Raw genomic sequence first — 15,670 nt, forward strand, 5'->3', positions numbered from 1 at the left:
CTCTGTGCTGGGAAACTCTAAATCTGTCTCTCAAGTCTGGCCTCACTGAAAAATGAGCCAGCAATACCCCCTCATCTGAAAGATCTAGGATTAAACCTTGATCCATCAACTCATGTACTTCCTGAATCAATGGTCTCTTCTCTACTGAAATGTGAGCCAAACTGCCAGAAGATTTTCTGCTCAAGGCATCTGCCACAACATTGGCTTTTCCAGGGTGGTACTGGATGGTGCAATCATAGTCTTTCAGAAGCTCCATCCATCTCCTCTGTCTCAAGTTTAAATCCCTCTGTTGGAAGATGTACTTCAAACTCTTGTGGTCGGTGTATATCTCGCACACTTCACCATACAGGTAGTGTCTCCAGACTTTTAGTGCAAAGACTACAGCCGCCATTTCCAAATTATGGGTGGGGTAGTTTTGCTCATGCCTCTTCAGCTGTCTTGAAGCATAAGCCACTACTTTTCCATTCTGCATCAAAACACACCCTAAGCCAACTCTGGAGGCGTCACAGTACACGGTGTATCCTTCACCACTCACAGGTAGTGTCAACACAGGGGCAGTGGTTAGACACTCCTTAAGCTTCTGGAAACTCTCCTCACAGTCATATGTCCAAATGAATGGAACATTCTTCCTAGTCAACTTAGTTAGGGGAGCCGCTATCCTGGCGAAATCTTGCACAAAACGCCTATAGTAGCCAGCTAAACCCAGAAAACTTCGCACCTCAGTGACTGTTGTAGGCCTAAGCCAATCAGTTACAGCTTCAATTTTCTTGGGATCTACTTGAATACCGTCACTAGAAACCACATATCCCAAGAATGAGATGCTTTCTAGCCAAAATTCACATTTTGAAAATTTGGCATATAGCTGGTGCTCCCTCAACGTCTGCAACACCATCCTCAAGTGCCACACGTGTTCTTCCTCGATCTGAGAGTATACCAAAATGTCATCTATGAATACGATGACAAAACGGTCCAAAAATGGCTTGAACACCCTGTTCATCAAGTCCATGAAGGCTGCTGGTGCATTAGTGAGTCCAAAAGACATCACCAAGAACTCATAATGACCATATCTTGTCCTAAAAGCCGTTTTGGACACGTCCTCATTCCTGATTCTCAATTGATGGTAGCCTGATTGCAGGTCTATTTTGGAAAAGAATCTAGCCCCTTGGAGCTGATCAAACAGATCATCGATCCGAGGAAGTGGATACTTGTTCTTCACAGTCACCTTGTTCAGCTGTCTATAGTCAATGCACAACCTCAATGACCCATCCTTCTTTCTAACAAATAGAACAGGAGCGCCCCAAGGTGAAGTGCTCGGACGTATAAAACCCTTGTCCAAAAGCTCCTGTAGTTGCTCCTTTAACTCTTTCAACTCTGCTGGTGCCATCCTGTAAGGTGGCATTGATATGGGGTTTGTACCCGGAACAACATCAATGCAGAACTCTATTCCCCTTTCTGGTGGCAACCCTGGAAGCTTCTCTGGGAAGACATCCATAAATTCTCTGACAACAGGAACATTTTCCATGCTGACACCTTCTACAGATGTATCTCTCACCAATGCCAAATACCCTTGGCATCCACGCCTCAACATTTTTCTAGCACTAATTGCTGACACCAAATTATATGGAGCCACGCTCCTGTCACCATCAAAGCTAAACTCTTTCACACCAGGTATGTGGAAATACACCTTTTTGTTCCTGCAGTCTAAAGTGGCATAATGAGTTGACAACCAATCCATCCCCAGGATTACATCAAAATCCATTACTGGTAGAGGAACCAAGTCTGCTGGGAGGATCTTTCCATCCACTACCACGGGGCTACCCGGAAAAACCATATCTACATCTATGTTGTCACTAAGTGGGGTAGCTACCGACAAAGGGCATTCTAAAGTTGTAGGGTTTCTACCCAACCTCATGGCAAACACAGGGGAGACAAATGAGCGCGTAGCACCCGGATCTATCAAAACATGAGCCTCATAGGAACAGGACTGGAAGAATACCGCCACAAGCGCATTTGAAGCTTGAGCATCACGGTGGGTCGGGGTGAAAACCGAGCTTGACCCTACCCCGAGTGGCGAGAACCACGATCGACTTCTACCTCTGACCGCCTCCAAATCCACGTCCCCCTTGTCCTCGGCCTGTTGGCATCGAATCGATCTGCCATGTTGGAAGTATCTTGATACAACTGGCGAGGAACATTTGCAACAGAACCCTGTGACCCCATCTGTGGCTCACTGAAAACGGGGCATTCTCTAGCAAAGTGACCCGGTTGGCCACACCTGAAGCATACTCCTGAACCCATCAAACAAGGTCCTGAATGTCCTCTTCCACACTGTGCACAAGGTGCCAAGGAGGATCCTGAACCAGACCCAGAACTACTGTACCCTGAACTGTGACCACTGCTGGATCCGTATCCAGGTCTGAATCCTCGAGGTTTGTGTCTAAAACCACTCTTCTTGTTCCTGCTTTTTCCTCTGTAATTACTCTGGCCACCACTGTCCGGAGTACCCATGGAAGGGACACACGAGGAACCCTCGCTCTGTTTTTCTTTGCTCTTTATTTGTCATCATGGCATAGCTAATCTCAATCATGCAGCTCGATCAACTACCACGTCAAAAGACTGATCAGACATCATGGCTAGGTTCGCATACCTCCTGTCAAGCCCCTTTAAGAATCTCTTCACCTTCATAGTTTCTGTAGCTACTGCTGCAGGGGCATATCTGCTCAATTCCAAAAATTCTGTAGCATATTCATCTACAGACCTGCCATTCTGTCTTAAGGCCTCAAAGGCCCACTGCTTCTGATCTCTGAAGCTTTCTGGCACAAACCGATTGATAAAAAGTTCCACAAACTGAGCCCATGTCAAACCCTCCATCCGGGGTAACACGTAGTCATTCATCCATTGTCTAGGCATAGGCCCCATGACATGCTGCATACACTCTATCAGTCTTCTATCACCAACTGTAATTGCTCATTCTGCCTCAGTAGGAATCCAAAAACCGATATGCATCGTCTGACACATCATAAGTACCAGGCACCAACTTCTTGAAATTTATGATCTGTTTGTAAGATTCCTCTCTTGGTGCGGTGGACTGCTGCTGTTGTGAAGGGTGGACCATATACTGCGCCATCATATCAATGGTCCTCTGCAAACTAGCTAGAGTAGCTGCCATGGAGTCCATGGGACCCTGTGCCATAAAGGACTGATCCTGTACTGGGGGTGGCTGCTCCTCTACTTGTGCAGCTCTAGGCCTCCTAACCCGCCTCCTGGCAGCACCTCATCTGTCCGACACCTCGTCAGCACATCTGTTACAGTGCGTGGCAGCTCTCCTGCTTCTGCGCATTTTCCTGAAATTCAGTAGCATTAGCCCACAAAATTCAAAACTGCACATTACACAGCTCTATAGACTCATATTTATACACAATATATGGAGCAGAAACTAGAAGCAAAGACGACAATGCAAGAAGAATGTGGACCCTATTTTTCCGCATGTGACTCCTAGTAGACTCTTCCCAACACTTTAGACAAACATTCCCTAAGAATCTGGAGCCTAAGCTCTGATACCACATTTGTCACGACCCAACCTATGGGCCGGACCGGCACTAGGACCTGGGCCAGCCTAAAGCCCCCGAGGCCCGTAGTAAGCCTAACTGTTCATTAACCCAACTCTAAGGCCCATTTGGGCCCAATATCAAGAAAACAAACGGACAGAGTCCGGCCATAAAATGGACTTTCCAACGGGGAGTTTTCGACTCACCCGACTTGTAAACATAATAAATACTCAATTGGGGAGCTCAACTCACCCTCCACATACTCATATCCTCATAAAAATAAATGGGAGCTCAGCTCCCTCATCCAATCCATCAAACATGCATATCATTATACTTTTATAGGTCCAACATGATAATAATATTATAGACCATAATCAAATAAATACTTCTAACACATGCGGAAATTCTAGGAGTAAATAAAATTACACAAATATTGATAAACAACCTGAGAAGGAGAAAAACAGGTTAACCAAAATAAAATCCTCCTGTAGCCTGAAAAAATATTGAACAGGAGTGAGCGTTCGACTTAGAGAGTAAAATATCAATTTTAACCATAATATCTATAACTATCTAAAACTAATGCACCCTGTAGAGTGAAATGCAACATCAACATCATTTTCACATCATAACATCAAAAAGGTAATTTGGAGCACTCACGCACCCTGTAGCATCAATCATAACATATGGGAGCTGATCCCCTATACAGCTCTCTTAAATCCAACCTGGTGCCAGCGAAGAACTCAAGCCGGACTTTCGCTTAATAAACCAAATCGAGGGTCCTAGCGAAGAACTCAAGCCGTGACTACCCCTCGAAGGATCGGGTCCCAGCGAAGAACTCAAGCCGTGACTACCCGTCCTATCCATAGTCCACACCACATCACACGCACGCCAACGCACGCACACTGCTCCAAATTACCACAACAACATCATGGCACTTTAACAGTTATCAATGCATCATAAATCGTGCCTAGAGTTTAACTACATAAATATATGCATATAAGTGATGCATGGGCATGCTGAACATATAATAATATCGAAATTACAATTAAAATTAATATTTTACTCACAGACTTGACAACGGTCACTGTGGCGGCTGGGCGGAGGAAGAAGGCTGTCCCGGCTCACCTGACAATTACATTACAATTTTTAATATAAATGACTCAATACAAACAAAGAAAAAGACCAATACGTCCTAAGTCGTGCCGAAAATCCGGCAGAGTCTCCCCTATACCTAGGACCTACCCAACCTGCAAAAGGGCTCAAAACACACTTCTATATTCACAATCGATATGTCCACAACTCAATCACATCACACAGCCCCTCCTGGGCCCACCAAATCAATCATCCATCACAACATGTAAAATTTCAATTTAGTCCCTATAATTGACCATTTTTGCAAAAAACTGCCCAAATAAGCTCTAAAAATTCTAAAACTTTGCCCCGCGGTCCTTAGCAATATTACTAAGCTATTGCAAAAAGAATCATAATTTTCTAAACTACCACGAATATTTTATGGAATTTTAATCCCATTTAAGCACTAGAAAATTACAAAAAAAACAAGGTTCGGGTTTACCTTTGCCGATTCCGACTTCGGGGACGCGCTCGGGTCGTCTGACAATGGGGGGGGTAGCCAAAACCTCGATGCAATTCGGAGACTTTTCTGGTAACGGGTAGGTCTGGCCGAAATTTCGCAGACCCGGTCAACTGTCGAATTTCCGCGAATCGAGGATACCTACACGAAGCCCATAACACGAGGGTTAGTACATAAATTTTTCAGAATTTTCTAAGCTCATTAAATGCTCGGAAAAACACTGCGAAGTTCCGTGGGACCCACCGAAAAACGGTGTCGGAAAAATTTGAAATTTATGTCGCCGCGAAGCTCTCGACGAGTGGAGAGTGCTGGTACCCTCGGTTTTCTCGTGGGATTCACGGTTTTCGAGAAATCTAGCCCAAAAGTCGAAATGGGCTAAAAACTTTCCGAGCAAAAATTGGACAAACCGCTTGATGGATTTCGGCGTTCTTGGTGTCTATGGAAAGCCCTCGCCGAGTAGATGATTTTAGACACAAGACCCGGTCCAATTGGTGGCCGGATCAGCTGGATTTTGGCCGGGAAGTCCAACAGTCGCGCGCACTGCGCGTCCGTTCTAAGGCCGTTTTCCTGCGTTCCAGGCGGCGGCCGGCCGTGGGGAAGGGCCGAGGTGGGGCGCCGGCGAGGTGGGGACGCAGCGGCGTGGCAAGGGGAGGAGGGAGGAGAGAGAAAAGAGAGAGAGAAGAGGAGAAGGTCGACGCGCGCGGGAGGGAGAAGAAAAAGAGAAGAAGACCGGTCCGATCCGGTCCGGTTCGATTCGGCCGGTTCAATTCAGAATACAAAATTTTAAATTTTTACTCTGCCTCGGGACCGAAAACGAGGTCCAAAAATTCCAAAAAAATTTCAGAAAACTCAGAAAAATACGTAGACTCCAAATATATTTTTAGTTTTGCCACGTGGTCTTTAAATTAATTTTTAAAATTCATCAAAATTTATATTTTCGGAAAATCGAACCCGATTTTTAAAATCCGAAAAATCTCAAAAAAATTCCTAAAATTTAAATAAAATTAAAATACCAAAAATGCTCATAAAATTTAAAATTTTGGGGTGTTACAGTAAATATGATTATATTCAAAGTTTAGCTATAAATAAAGATGATTAAAAATAATTAAAGTTACAGTATTAAAATTATAAAATAATGAAAAAATAATATGTATTTTTAATATTTATTATATTATTAGAAAATAATGATATTTTAAAATTTTAATTTTTATGAAATGATGAAATGTATTTATTTTATATTACAAATTTATATAAAGTAATGACCATTTTGTCAAAGAATTATTTTATAAAAAATATATCTAATTAATAGAAAAGAATTTACACTTAGATATAATATTTTTAAAAAATAATATAATAAAATGTATTTTTAATTAATAATAATATTATATATTTTTATTATTATTAAAATTAAATAATTCAATTTATTATTAATAATTTATTTTTTTTATTATATTAATAACAAAAAATACTACACCTATAGATTTTTAAAATAATATTATTTTCTCATTAATTTAATATATTATCTATAATTTATAAAAAATAAATATTAATTTACATTAATTATGAGATAAAATATAAAAATTTCATAAAATTTAAATTATTTTTTGAATAAAATATTTTTATTACATTTTAAATTAAATAATCATGAAAACTACTATTAATATATGTATAAAAAGAATTAAATAGATATTTTAATTAATCGTATCATAATTTAATTAAAATTAAAAATTTATTATTATAACAAGTAAAAATTTATTCAAATTAAATTAAATAGAAGAAAAATTTTAATTTAAAATTAATTTAATAGTAATAATTTATTTTATTTAAAATATAATTAAAAATTAAATTAAAAAATAAAAATTATAAATTATTTATACTATTCCAGATATATTTGTAAGTTTTAGTTTGTTGGCATAATATGGTTTTTACAACGCAGAAAAATTAAACAAGTTCCTGGATTTCTAGTCAAAGGTCAAATAAAATATTTTTTTAATAATAAAGTTTTTTTTTTGTTTTTAAATAATCAAATATTAAAAATAATAATTTTGATATTAAAAAATTTTTATTCAACGTGTTTTTCAATTTCTTTTTATAAAATTTTATTTTAATTAAAATTAATAAATAATTTTTAATATTTAAAATTAGAAAAAAAAATTTATTAAATGTGAACTTATTTAACGTTATTAGAAAATACAAAGGTTTATTTCACACAAAACTTAATTTTTAACTTATTTGACCCCCTAATTAAAGTATCAGGACTTGCGTGAATTTTTGTTCCAGACTAATTCTCCTCTCTAATGATTTAAAAGGCACTATCTCCAAATCGATTTATTTATATATTATTAATAAGTTTATTTTATAAACAAATTATTAATTAATAATAAATACCAATTAGAGATAGTTTAATTGATCTTCTTCCATATTATTGGGAGTGAAAAGTTCTTGAATATCGAGTTCTTAAAAACTCTCTGTTCACAGAAATTCTAAAAACTGCTTTCTGCATTCCAATCCTCAACTTGTTTTACACACAACAAACTTTGCACAAAGATTATAGGAATTTGAACATCTCTTGGTACAAAAAGAAAATTAAAGTTGATAGAGAAAGGCCTCTCCAGTCACCATCAGAAAGAAATTCCTACTAGTCTGTCAAAAAGAATTTTCAATTGGTTCATCCTTATTCTCCTTTACCACTGTTCTCTATTTTTTTTTTCAGCTGCCAATTTTGATGCCACAAATGACATCATCTTGCTATTATGCAAAGTAATAATCCATTTACAGAGTTTGTGTGGACAAATGCAGATGTTCTTGTGTCACTGATATCTGAGGGGCACCATAAAATGAGCCTTTGGAGTTCTTCCAGCCATGATAATCCCTGCACATGTAATTCCACCTGTAAAAAATATTTCATAAATGGAGACAATGATTACAACAACAGTATATTTCTAATTTAAGAAAAAAGAGGTGATAGTTTTCAATTGCTTCATTCCTAATCAAGGATATTCAAATGATAATACAAACATGAAAGAATAATCTCATGCATCTTTTAATAGGATGGTCCACATGCCATAAGATATCCTTAATCATCTTTAAGATGAAAAAAATGTGGTGTCATTCTAGCAACATATATAATATTACAGGACAGAGAATAAGGTAAGATAACATACCTATGCTAATCTGAATCCAAGCCATCCTGAGCCGCATGCAAGCTTCTGACATCAGAATCCCCATATTTGGATGCCAAAAAACTGTAAGACACCGCAACTGCAACAAGGACACCAAAAACCAAGGCAAATAGCTGAAAGTTAGCAAGCAGCTCGCCTCGAACCTGACTACCCACTGATGGACAAGTGATCTGATCATTCTTAAGTTGACAGCCATCTGGAATCATGGGACCATACAAGGTGAAGGCAGTCTGATAGAACCAGAGGCCTTGAAGAGTTATGGCAATGCCATTAGACAAATCAACAGGAAAGCTGGTTGGGAGGAGAGCTCCAGCCACGGTAGATAAAACACAGAGTCCTATTAGGAGGACAAGGAGGAGATGATAGTATCCTTCAAGGCCCTTATGGGTTGTTGAGTGAAAGTAAAACAGTAGATACTCTGCACAAAATGCTGTGGCAGCAACCAGACAAAGAGCTCCTTCTGGCAAGGGTAGAAATCTGACCTCGGAGTTACCCAGAAGGTTTGGGAAATTAGTTGTAATACAACAAAATAACACTTTGATGTTGCATAATGACTTATATTTACGATAAAAGAAAAAAAATTGTTGCATGATAGTGGTCTAGACTCTAGATGCATTTAGCAATTAATAAATTGCTATCATGAACCAAAAACTTTAATCAATGTCAATTTTGTTATATGTTCATTTGCAACAATCAATAGCTTGATGCTCAACAAGGCAATGCCTCAAGCAACAATACAAGCAACACCCAGAAGGGTTTGATGTTTAAAGATCTAATCTTACTCAAGCCACATGATAGACACAAGACATAAGGTCAATCTTTTTGGACTGGAAACAAGTGATTCTAATGCAATATTTGGAGCCAAGAAATGTCCTAACAAATAATTGAAGCCTACTAGCTATGGTTAATCATTTAGTTTTCCCTGTTTTCCATCATATCTTTTTTAACAAGCTGGAGCTAAAGTATTTTAAGAAAAGGATCATGACAATTTGCTGTCTTCATGCTGCTAGTCCAATTTAGAAAATGTTGCACCAGTAGAGTAATTTTCCAGAGTAGCTTTATGCTTTAAAGCACAAAGGAATAATCAACAAACTTGAACATGTTGCTTTTCTAGTAAAGATCTCATGAATTTTGTAAATTTTGAAGTTTTCTTTTAAATTGATATCATAAACAACCTCTAAGCTCTCTGAGATAAGTATGAGACAATAACCATTTCAAGTTATATGCTCTCAAACACTTTTTATCAGAGGTGCTGAATAAGGCCAGCTGAAGACTGAAGTGCACAGTGAGCTGACAATAACCATTTCAAGTTCTATGCTCTCAAACGCTTTTTATCAGAGGTGCGGAATAAGGCCAGCTGAAGACTGAAGTGCACAGTGAGCTGCACCAACTGAAATGGAAGTTTGTTGCTTTATTGAAAATCTCATTTTCATTAGACACCTTCTAATATAGTCCCCTCATCTATATTTCATAGGAATAAATGATACGCGGATATAAACAGTAGAGAATGTATATTTCTATTTTTCTTTACCAGCTATAATTCCATGTCTTTTCTCGTTTTTCAACATTCTAACAATGACAAACTCAACTCAGCAGTTGAGTAAAACACTCAGCGTTCCCCTGCCCAAAAAAAACTTTCCAATTTTCTAGTATTTTCTCAACAAAGTTCTTCTTTTCAAGTCTAGAGACTTCAGATATACTTCACATATCCTTTTATAAAACAGAAACTAATAAGCTCATAAACTCATTTATAAAAATTGGACAATTTTTTTTTTAAATTCCCTCAAAAAAATACAGCATAGACACTTAGAGAATGCTTACAAAGCAGTCATTGATAAGGAACATGGGTAACCATGCTTTTGCATTGCCATTCCTACTACCTATTGTAGATTATATAAGATTAATCATAATGCAAAATGTACTCGATCACAATCTTCTTAGAGCTTCAATTTTGCTATGATAATTAATGACAACCACAAAGTAGAGAAACTAAAGAAACACAACAAGTCTGATGCTAGTAATCAGATTCAGCAGAGTAAAGACTCTATTTTCGCCAACCCAAAACATTGAAATTCTTAATCCTTCTATATTTCCTCATTTTCTCAAGAACCAAACAGATTATCATGCTAAAAGAATATAAAAAGGGGGAAAGGGAAGCCCATAAAAGCGGACAGTGAGAAGGACCAACCTGGTTTTCTCTGAAAGCAAAGAAACAACTCCAAATATAAAGAACATGAGAAGCATCCCCGAGTGTTCAAAATCATTCATGTGATTAGGATTCAGAACACCATTGACAAAAAATTTGAGGTGGGTAGAGTACAAGAGCTCAATACACAAATCAATGAAGGCACCAACCACCACGAGATAAAGCTCAAAGTACTTGAGCTTCCCATCAAAACCAGGCACAGGGTTCCAAACCCGAACACGAAAGGCCTTTGGATTTGATACATATCGAAACAAAGAGCTCCATACGTGCCATACACCGACCAATAGAAACAATGTTCCTGGTAAGGCATGACCCTTGAAAGAGCCCATCGTTTAGTTCTATAATTGCTAACTACAAATCTCTGCAACTTCTTTGTCTTCTTGATTCAATCAGTGGGCTCTGTTTTGCAATGGAAAAGTAGTTTTAGTGTCCGTGATTTGAAATTTCTTCTGTACAGAAAATACAAGACTTTAAAAGAAAGTTGTTTTAAAATAGACAAAAGTGTTAACGGGTCAACAAGGACTTTGGATGGCGAGAAAATCAAGATAATTAAAATACTAAAGCGTTCGACAAGACAATTTACAAAACCATCTAATAAAAAGAAAAGAAAGAAATTAAGAAAAGAAAAATAAAAGTTCTTTACTTACAACATCGAGAAACCAATATAACAAAGAGGAGATACAAGAATATGAACAACCCAAAATTTCCCTCTTCAGATTTTCTCAAGAAACAAACAGATATATAAGAAATCTGGTTCCAAGAACCTTCCATTCAAAGTCAAAGTTTGCCGGCATTAAAAAAATTTAAAAAAAAATAAAAACAACCCACTCGGTCAAATACTGAAAGCTTGAAAATGAGCCTCACATAGCCATCAATAAAACTTGAAAAAGAACCACAAATTTACAACCAACCAGAGAATTGGTTTTTCACCCAACCCACAAAAAAATCCATAACAAATAATTTTTCATGCTTTTTTTTTTTGAGGAAAAAAGTTTAACAGAATATAAAACAAATCTAACAGGAATACCCAAGATGGAAAAACAGAGATAAAGAAAGCAAAGATATAGAAAAGAAAGGAAAGGAAAAAGGAGTCTGCTAAATCTGTGAACATGTGACAAGAAAAAGTAGGTTTTATTGGGTTAGTGGTTGTTCTTAAATAAAGAAATTGACGTACTTACATGATATGATTGGCTTCTTTTTTTGTTGCTTTGAGAAGGAACCCAAAAAGCTATGCCAGTGACTGCAAACTTGAACACAGAATTATATGTGATGGATTATTATGCTGAGAGAGAGAGAGAAGACTTTTATTAGAGATGGATGAGTAATGAGATGATGATGATGATTAATAAATGGTAGGGATCTGAAAAGAAAAGGGCAAAGGGCCCAAGAAGAAAAGTAAAGAAAAAAAATTATAAAGGAATCATTATTATACAGATTTAACTGTATCATTGGACGTTGACTGATCCTACGTACCTACAACCGCCCCCACATGACCATATCCATATTATAACAAAAAAAGCTCAAAATTAAAATTATTTAATTTTATATTTTAATTAAATAATTTATATAAAAAATTATTTTTATTAATAATTTATTTTTTAAAATTTTAAAAATATTATTATAAATATATATTTTATATTTAATTATTTATTTATATAAATAAAATTGTATATCATATTCTTAATTTATAAAATTAAAATGTAAATTTTAAACTCATTACAGATAATATTATTAAATTTAACTTATATCTAAATTTATCTATATTATATATAAATATAAAAAAGAAAAGATTAGTTTTATTAAAATGTTTTTTATTTTTTAAATTAATTATAATTATATTTTATTATTTAAATTAATTTTAATATTTATATAAACTTAAAATTTATGATTTTAGAGTTTATATAAATTTAAAATTTTTAATTCTATATTATACTTAACTTCAATTAAATATAAAATTTTATAAAAATAATTGATTAAAATAAAAAAATTATAAGTAAAAAATAAAAAATATAATTAATAATTGAACACATTAATTATGATTGAAATAGAATTATTATTGAGTGAATTAATTTTTCTCCCTTAAGTTCGGTAGGCTTTTTAATAAAATATCAATTAATAAATTAATTTATTATATAAATAAAAAATTAAAATAAAATTTTAAACTTACTACAATAAACATATTTATTAATCTATATCTACATTTATCTATAATACATAGAAAACTACCAATAGGTGAACCGGCAAAAAAAGACATGATTTTAATTCATTATTGTAAAAAGTATATAATTATAAAATTATAAAATTTTAATTAATAAAAAATATTACTAACTAAAAAATTTTATTATTTGGATAAATTATTATATAGTTTCTATATTTTAGTTAAACTAACTATTTAGCTCGTGTATTTTAAAAATATATTATTTAATTTATATATTTTATTAACGTTAAACTATTTCATTCTTACGTTAATTTTTTTGTTAATTTTTTTATTAGTTAATAGTAACTAAATTATCATTTAATCTCTTTATTTTAATGAAACTAATTAGTTAGTCCTTATATTTTAAAAAAAATATTAGTTAGTTCTTATTATTTGATTCCGTTAACTATTTAGTCTTATAATTATTTTTTATACATAAACTACCTTAATTCTCTCCCTCTTATTTTTCTTTTGTACTCTTATATTTTTCTCTCTTCATGTTTCTTCTACTCTATACCCACACCTTCTTCCCCTTATTCTCTTTTTATTTTCATCTATTGATAAAACTATACATGTTGTCTACACAAAAAAGTTAATCAATTTTTTTAAACTTTTAACCAATTAAAGAAAATTATTTCTCGGTATAGAAAATATAAAAATAATTAATTAATTTTATTAAAATATAAAGACTAAATAATAATTTTCTTATTACTTTTAGCATAATTTTCGTAATAAGTATTCTATTCTAATTTAAATGCTATAAAACCTATTCTCAATAAAATTCGTGTGGGTTGATGTGTATGTATATATATAAGTATATGTTGCTTAATCACTTCCTTTTTCTTTTCTTTCATTAATAATAGAGAAATGAAATATCTATTTTTTTAAAAGAATCAAAGGTCTGTTCACTTATAAAAAAATTAGAGTTTTTTTTTTAATTTCTTTAAAAATTGAAAATAAAATTTTGTCTTCATATGTATCAATTTTTTAAATAAAAATTTTTTTAATTTTCAAAATTTAACTAATATTTAAAAATTTCTTTTAGTTATATTATTAACAATTATTTTATATTTAAATTTTTGAGTTCTTCCATTTATTAGGCTTTAAATTTGAGACAAAATGGTGGGAAAAATGTGAATTAAAAGTATAAGTAAAGTAAAAAATGTTTAAAAATTAGAATAACAATATTAAAAATATTGTTTAATGAACAACAAATTAATAAATATTTTTCAATCAATACGAAATTTGCTAAAATTAATAAAAATATTCAAAATTATTGAACAAATTAATAAAATTAAAAGGATTGAATAAAATTAATAATGAGCAAAAAGAGCTGAACTAATTTTCCTAATTGATGAATTTAATTGTTTAATTAAATTTATTGTTAAAATTGAAAATAATATGAAAGATTTAGGATAAATTATTAAAATTAAAAGATTTAACTAAAATTTAAAAAAAAACTTAAAAATATTTGAAATTTTTTATCATTTAGCCCAATTAAAAAAATGTGTTGTATACTTATAATAAGAGGCAAAAATAGAATTCTTTTTATATTACAATTCCTCTTGAACGTTGGGAAAAAAAAAAGAATTTACTTGAAAAAATATTACCTTTAATTTTTTAATATTTTTTAAATAATTTTTTTTAATTTTATAATAATACTAATAAAACTCTGAAATTATTTTTTATTTGAAAACTCTAAAATTATTTAGTACATTAATAATTAAAATTTTATAATATAATAAACTATTTTTTATTTCGCTAAAATAAATGATATATAGGGATTGTATTAATATATAAATTCACTAGGATTTATTTATTCAATAATCTCTTGTAATTTGTTAAAATAATAGATCTATTATTAGTAATGCTATAAAAAAATAGCATATATATAAAATTTAAAGAGCAATAAAATATATTAAAAGATAAATTAAATTAAATTAAATTTTTATAAATTAAATTAAAATAATAATAATACTTATAAAATTGTGAATATTAAATAAAACAAAATCTTTTAACATCTTTCAAGACTGAATTTTTGAAATGGGTTGGTTTTGGGCCTCAAAGTCTTTCTCTATTGTGCTAGTTTTATTGTAATGTTGCCTATTAGGTCTTAGTAATGCATCTATTGCAATTAAAAAAAAAATACAATTATTATTTATTAGTCAAATTGACCCACTACTCCTGTAGGCTAACAAAATATTGCTATTTTATATTTTATATAATACATAAATTTGTTATCTTGTCATAGCGGTTGATCATTTAACCAATTAAGTAAAAGCTATTGATTGATTTGGCTAAATTTGAATTTTAATCAATTTTATAGTTTTAGAACATGCTCGATCGATAAAAATGCAAGATTATTATTGTATAAGGAATTTGTAAAATATTATAAATTAAATAAGTATGGTTGATTATGGTCATAATTAAATGCAAGGCAAGAAGTATGTTGTGTAAATGTAGCAAATCCGATAAAGAGTGAGAGATACTCTTAAAACTGCTCTTGAGCCATATAAAATGCTTGAAATCATTTGACTACTTATTAATAATAGAAGGTGTCTAATACTCAATATACAAATAAAATTTGAGAGAAATTTAATTCATATGAAAATAATGGTAGGACAACAAGCTAATAAACAAGTATTTTTATTCAAGATATTGCTATTACACATAGAAAATGAAGGATACATATTTCATTTCAAAGGAAAGCAATTCTCGATTCGTTTATACTTTATAATGACAATAACCAAAGCTTAAAGATAAAGAATATCAAATATTAGTGTATATTTGTCATAGATTGTTTTCGCTCATCAACACTTGTATGTAAGAATAGTACGATCAAGAAGAGTATCGGTGTCAACAATATATAAAAGTCCTTATTAAGTTAAATAAAATGAAAAAAAAAAAGGAACATACACGAGAACGTCATCTATAAGGAGGTTTTAC

The 15,670-nt window shown here is 32.8% G+C and overlaps 1 protein-coding gene across 7 annotated transcripts; it reads right to left on the bottom strand.

The window, feature by feature from the left end:
• Positions 1-7,620: 7,620 nt before the first annotated feature.
• LOC110637250 (uncharacterized) lies at positions 7,621-11,923 on the bottom strand. Of its 7 annotated transcripts, none has more exons than XM_058140774.1 (4): positions 11,706-11,923; positions 10,510-10,976; positions 8,304-8,798; positions 7,621-8,029 (listed from the first exon to the last, which is right to left on the bottom strand). In XM_058140774.1, exons 2-3 carry the CDS (start codon positions 10,854-10,856, stop codon positions 8,309-8,311), a joined length of 837 nt encoding a protein of 278 aa, XP_057996757.1. In that variant the 5' UTR covers positions 10,857-10,976; positions 11,706-11,923; the 3' UTR covers positions 7,621-8,029; positions 8,304-8,308. The 7 variants fall into 7 exon arrangements, with proteins under 7 accessions (XP_057996757.1, XP_057996760.1, XP_057996758.1 ...); XM_058140777.1 differs by having other exon boundaries at positions 7,621-8,011; positions 10,510-10,926; positions 11,706-11,922; XM_058140775.1 differs by having other exon boundaries at positions 10,510-10,926; positions 11,706-11,922.
• Positions 11,924-15,670: the final 3,747 nt, after the last annotated feature.

The sequence above is a fragment of the Hevea brasiliensis genome, chromosome 18, assembly GCF_030052815.1.
Source record: "Hevea brasiliensis isolate MT/VB/25A 57/8 chromosome 18, ASM3005281v1, whole genome shotgun sequence".
Classification (NCBI taxonomy): domain Eukaryota; kingdom Viridiplantae; phylum Streptophyta; class Magnoliopsida; order Malpighiales; family Euphorbiaceae; genus Hevea; species Hevea brasiliensis.

Bases quoted from the DNA above. Each gene is read 5' to 3' on its own strand.
- LOC110637250 (XM_058140774.1), bottom strand. From the start codon at position 10,856: ATGGGCTCTTTCAAGGGTCATGCCTTACCAGGAACATTGTTTCTATTG. The intron at 8,799-10,509 runs GTTGGTCCTTCT...CTCCGAGGTCAG, and splicing joins TTGCTTTCAGAGAAAACCAG to ATTTCTACCCTTGCCAGAAG.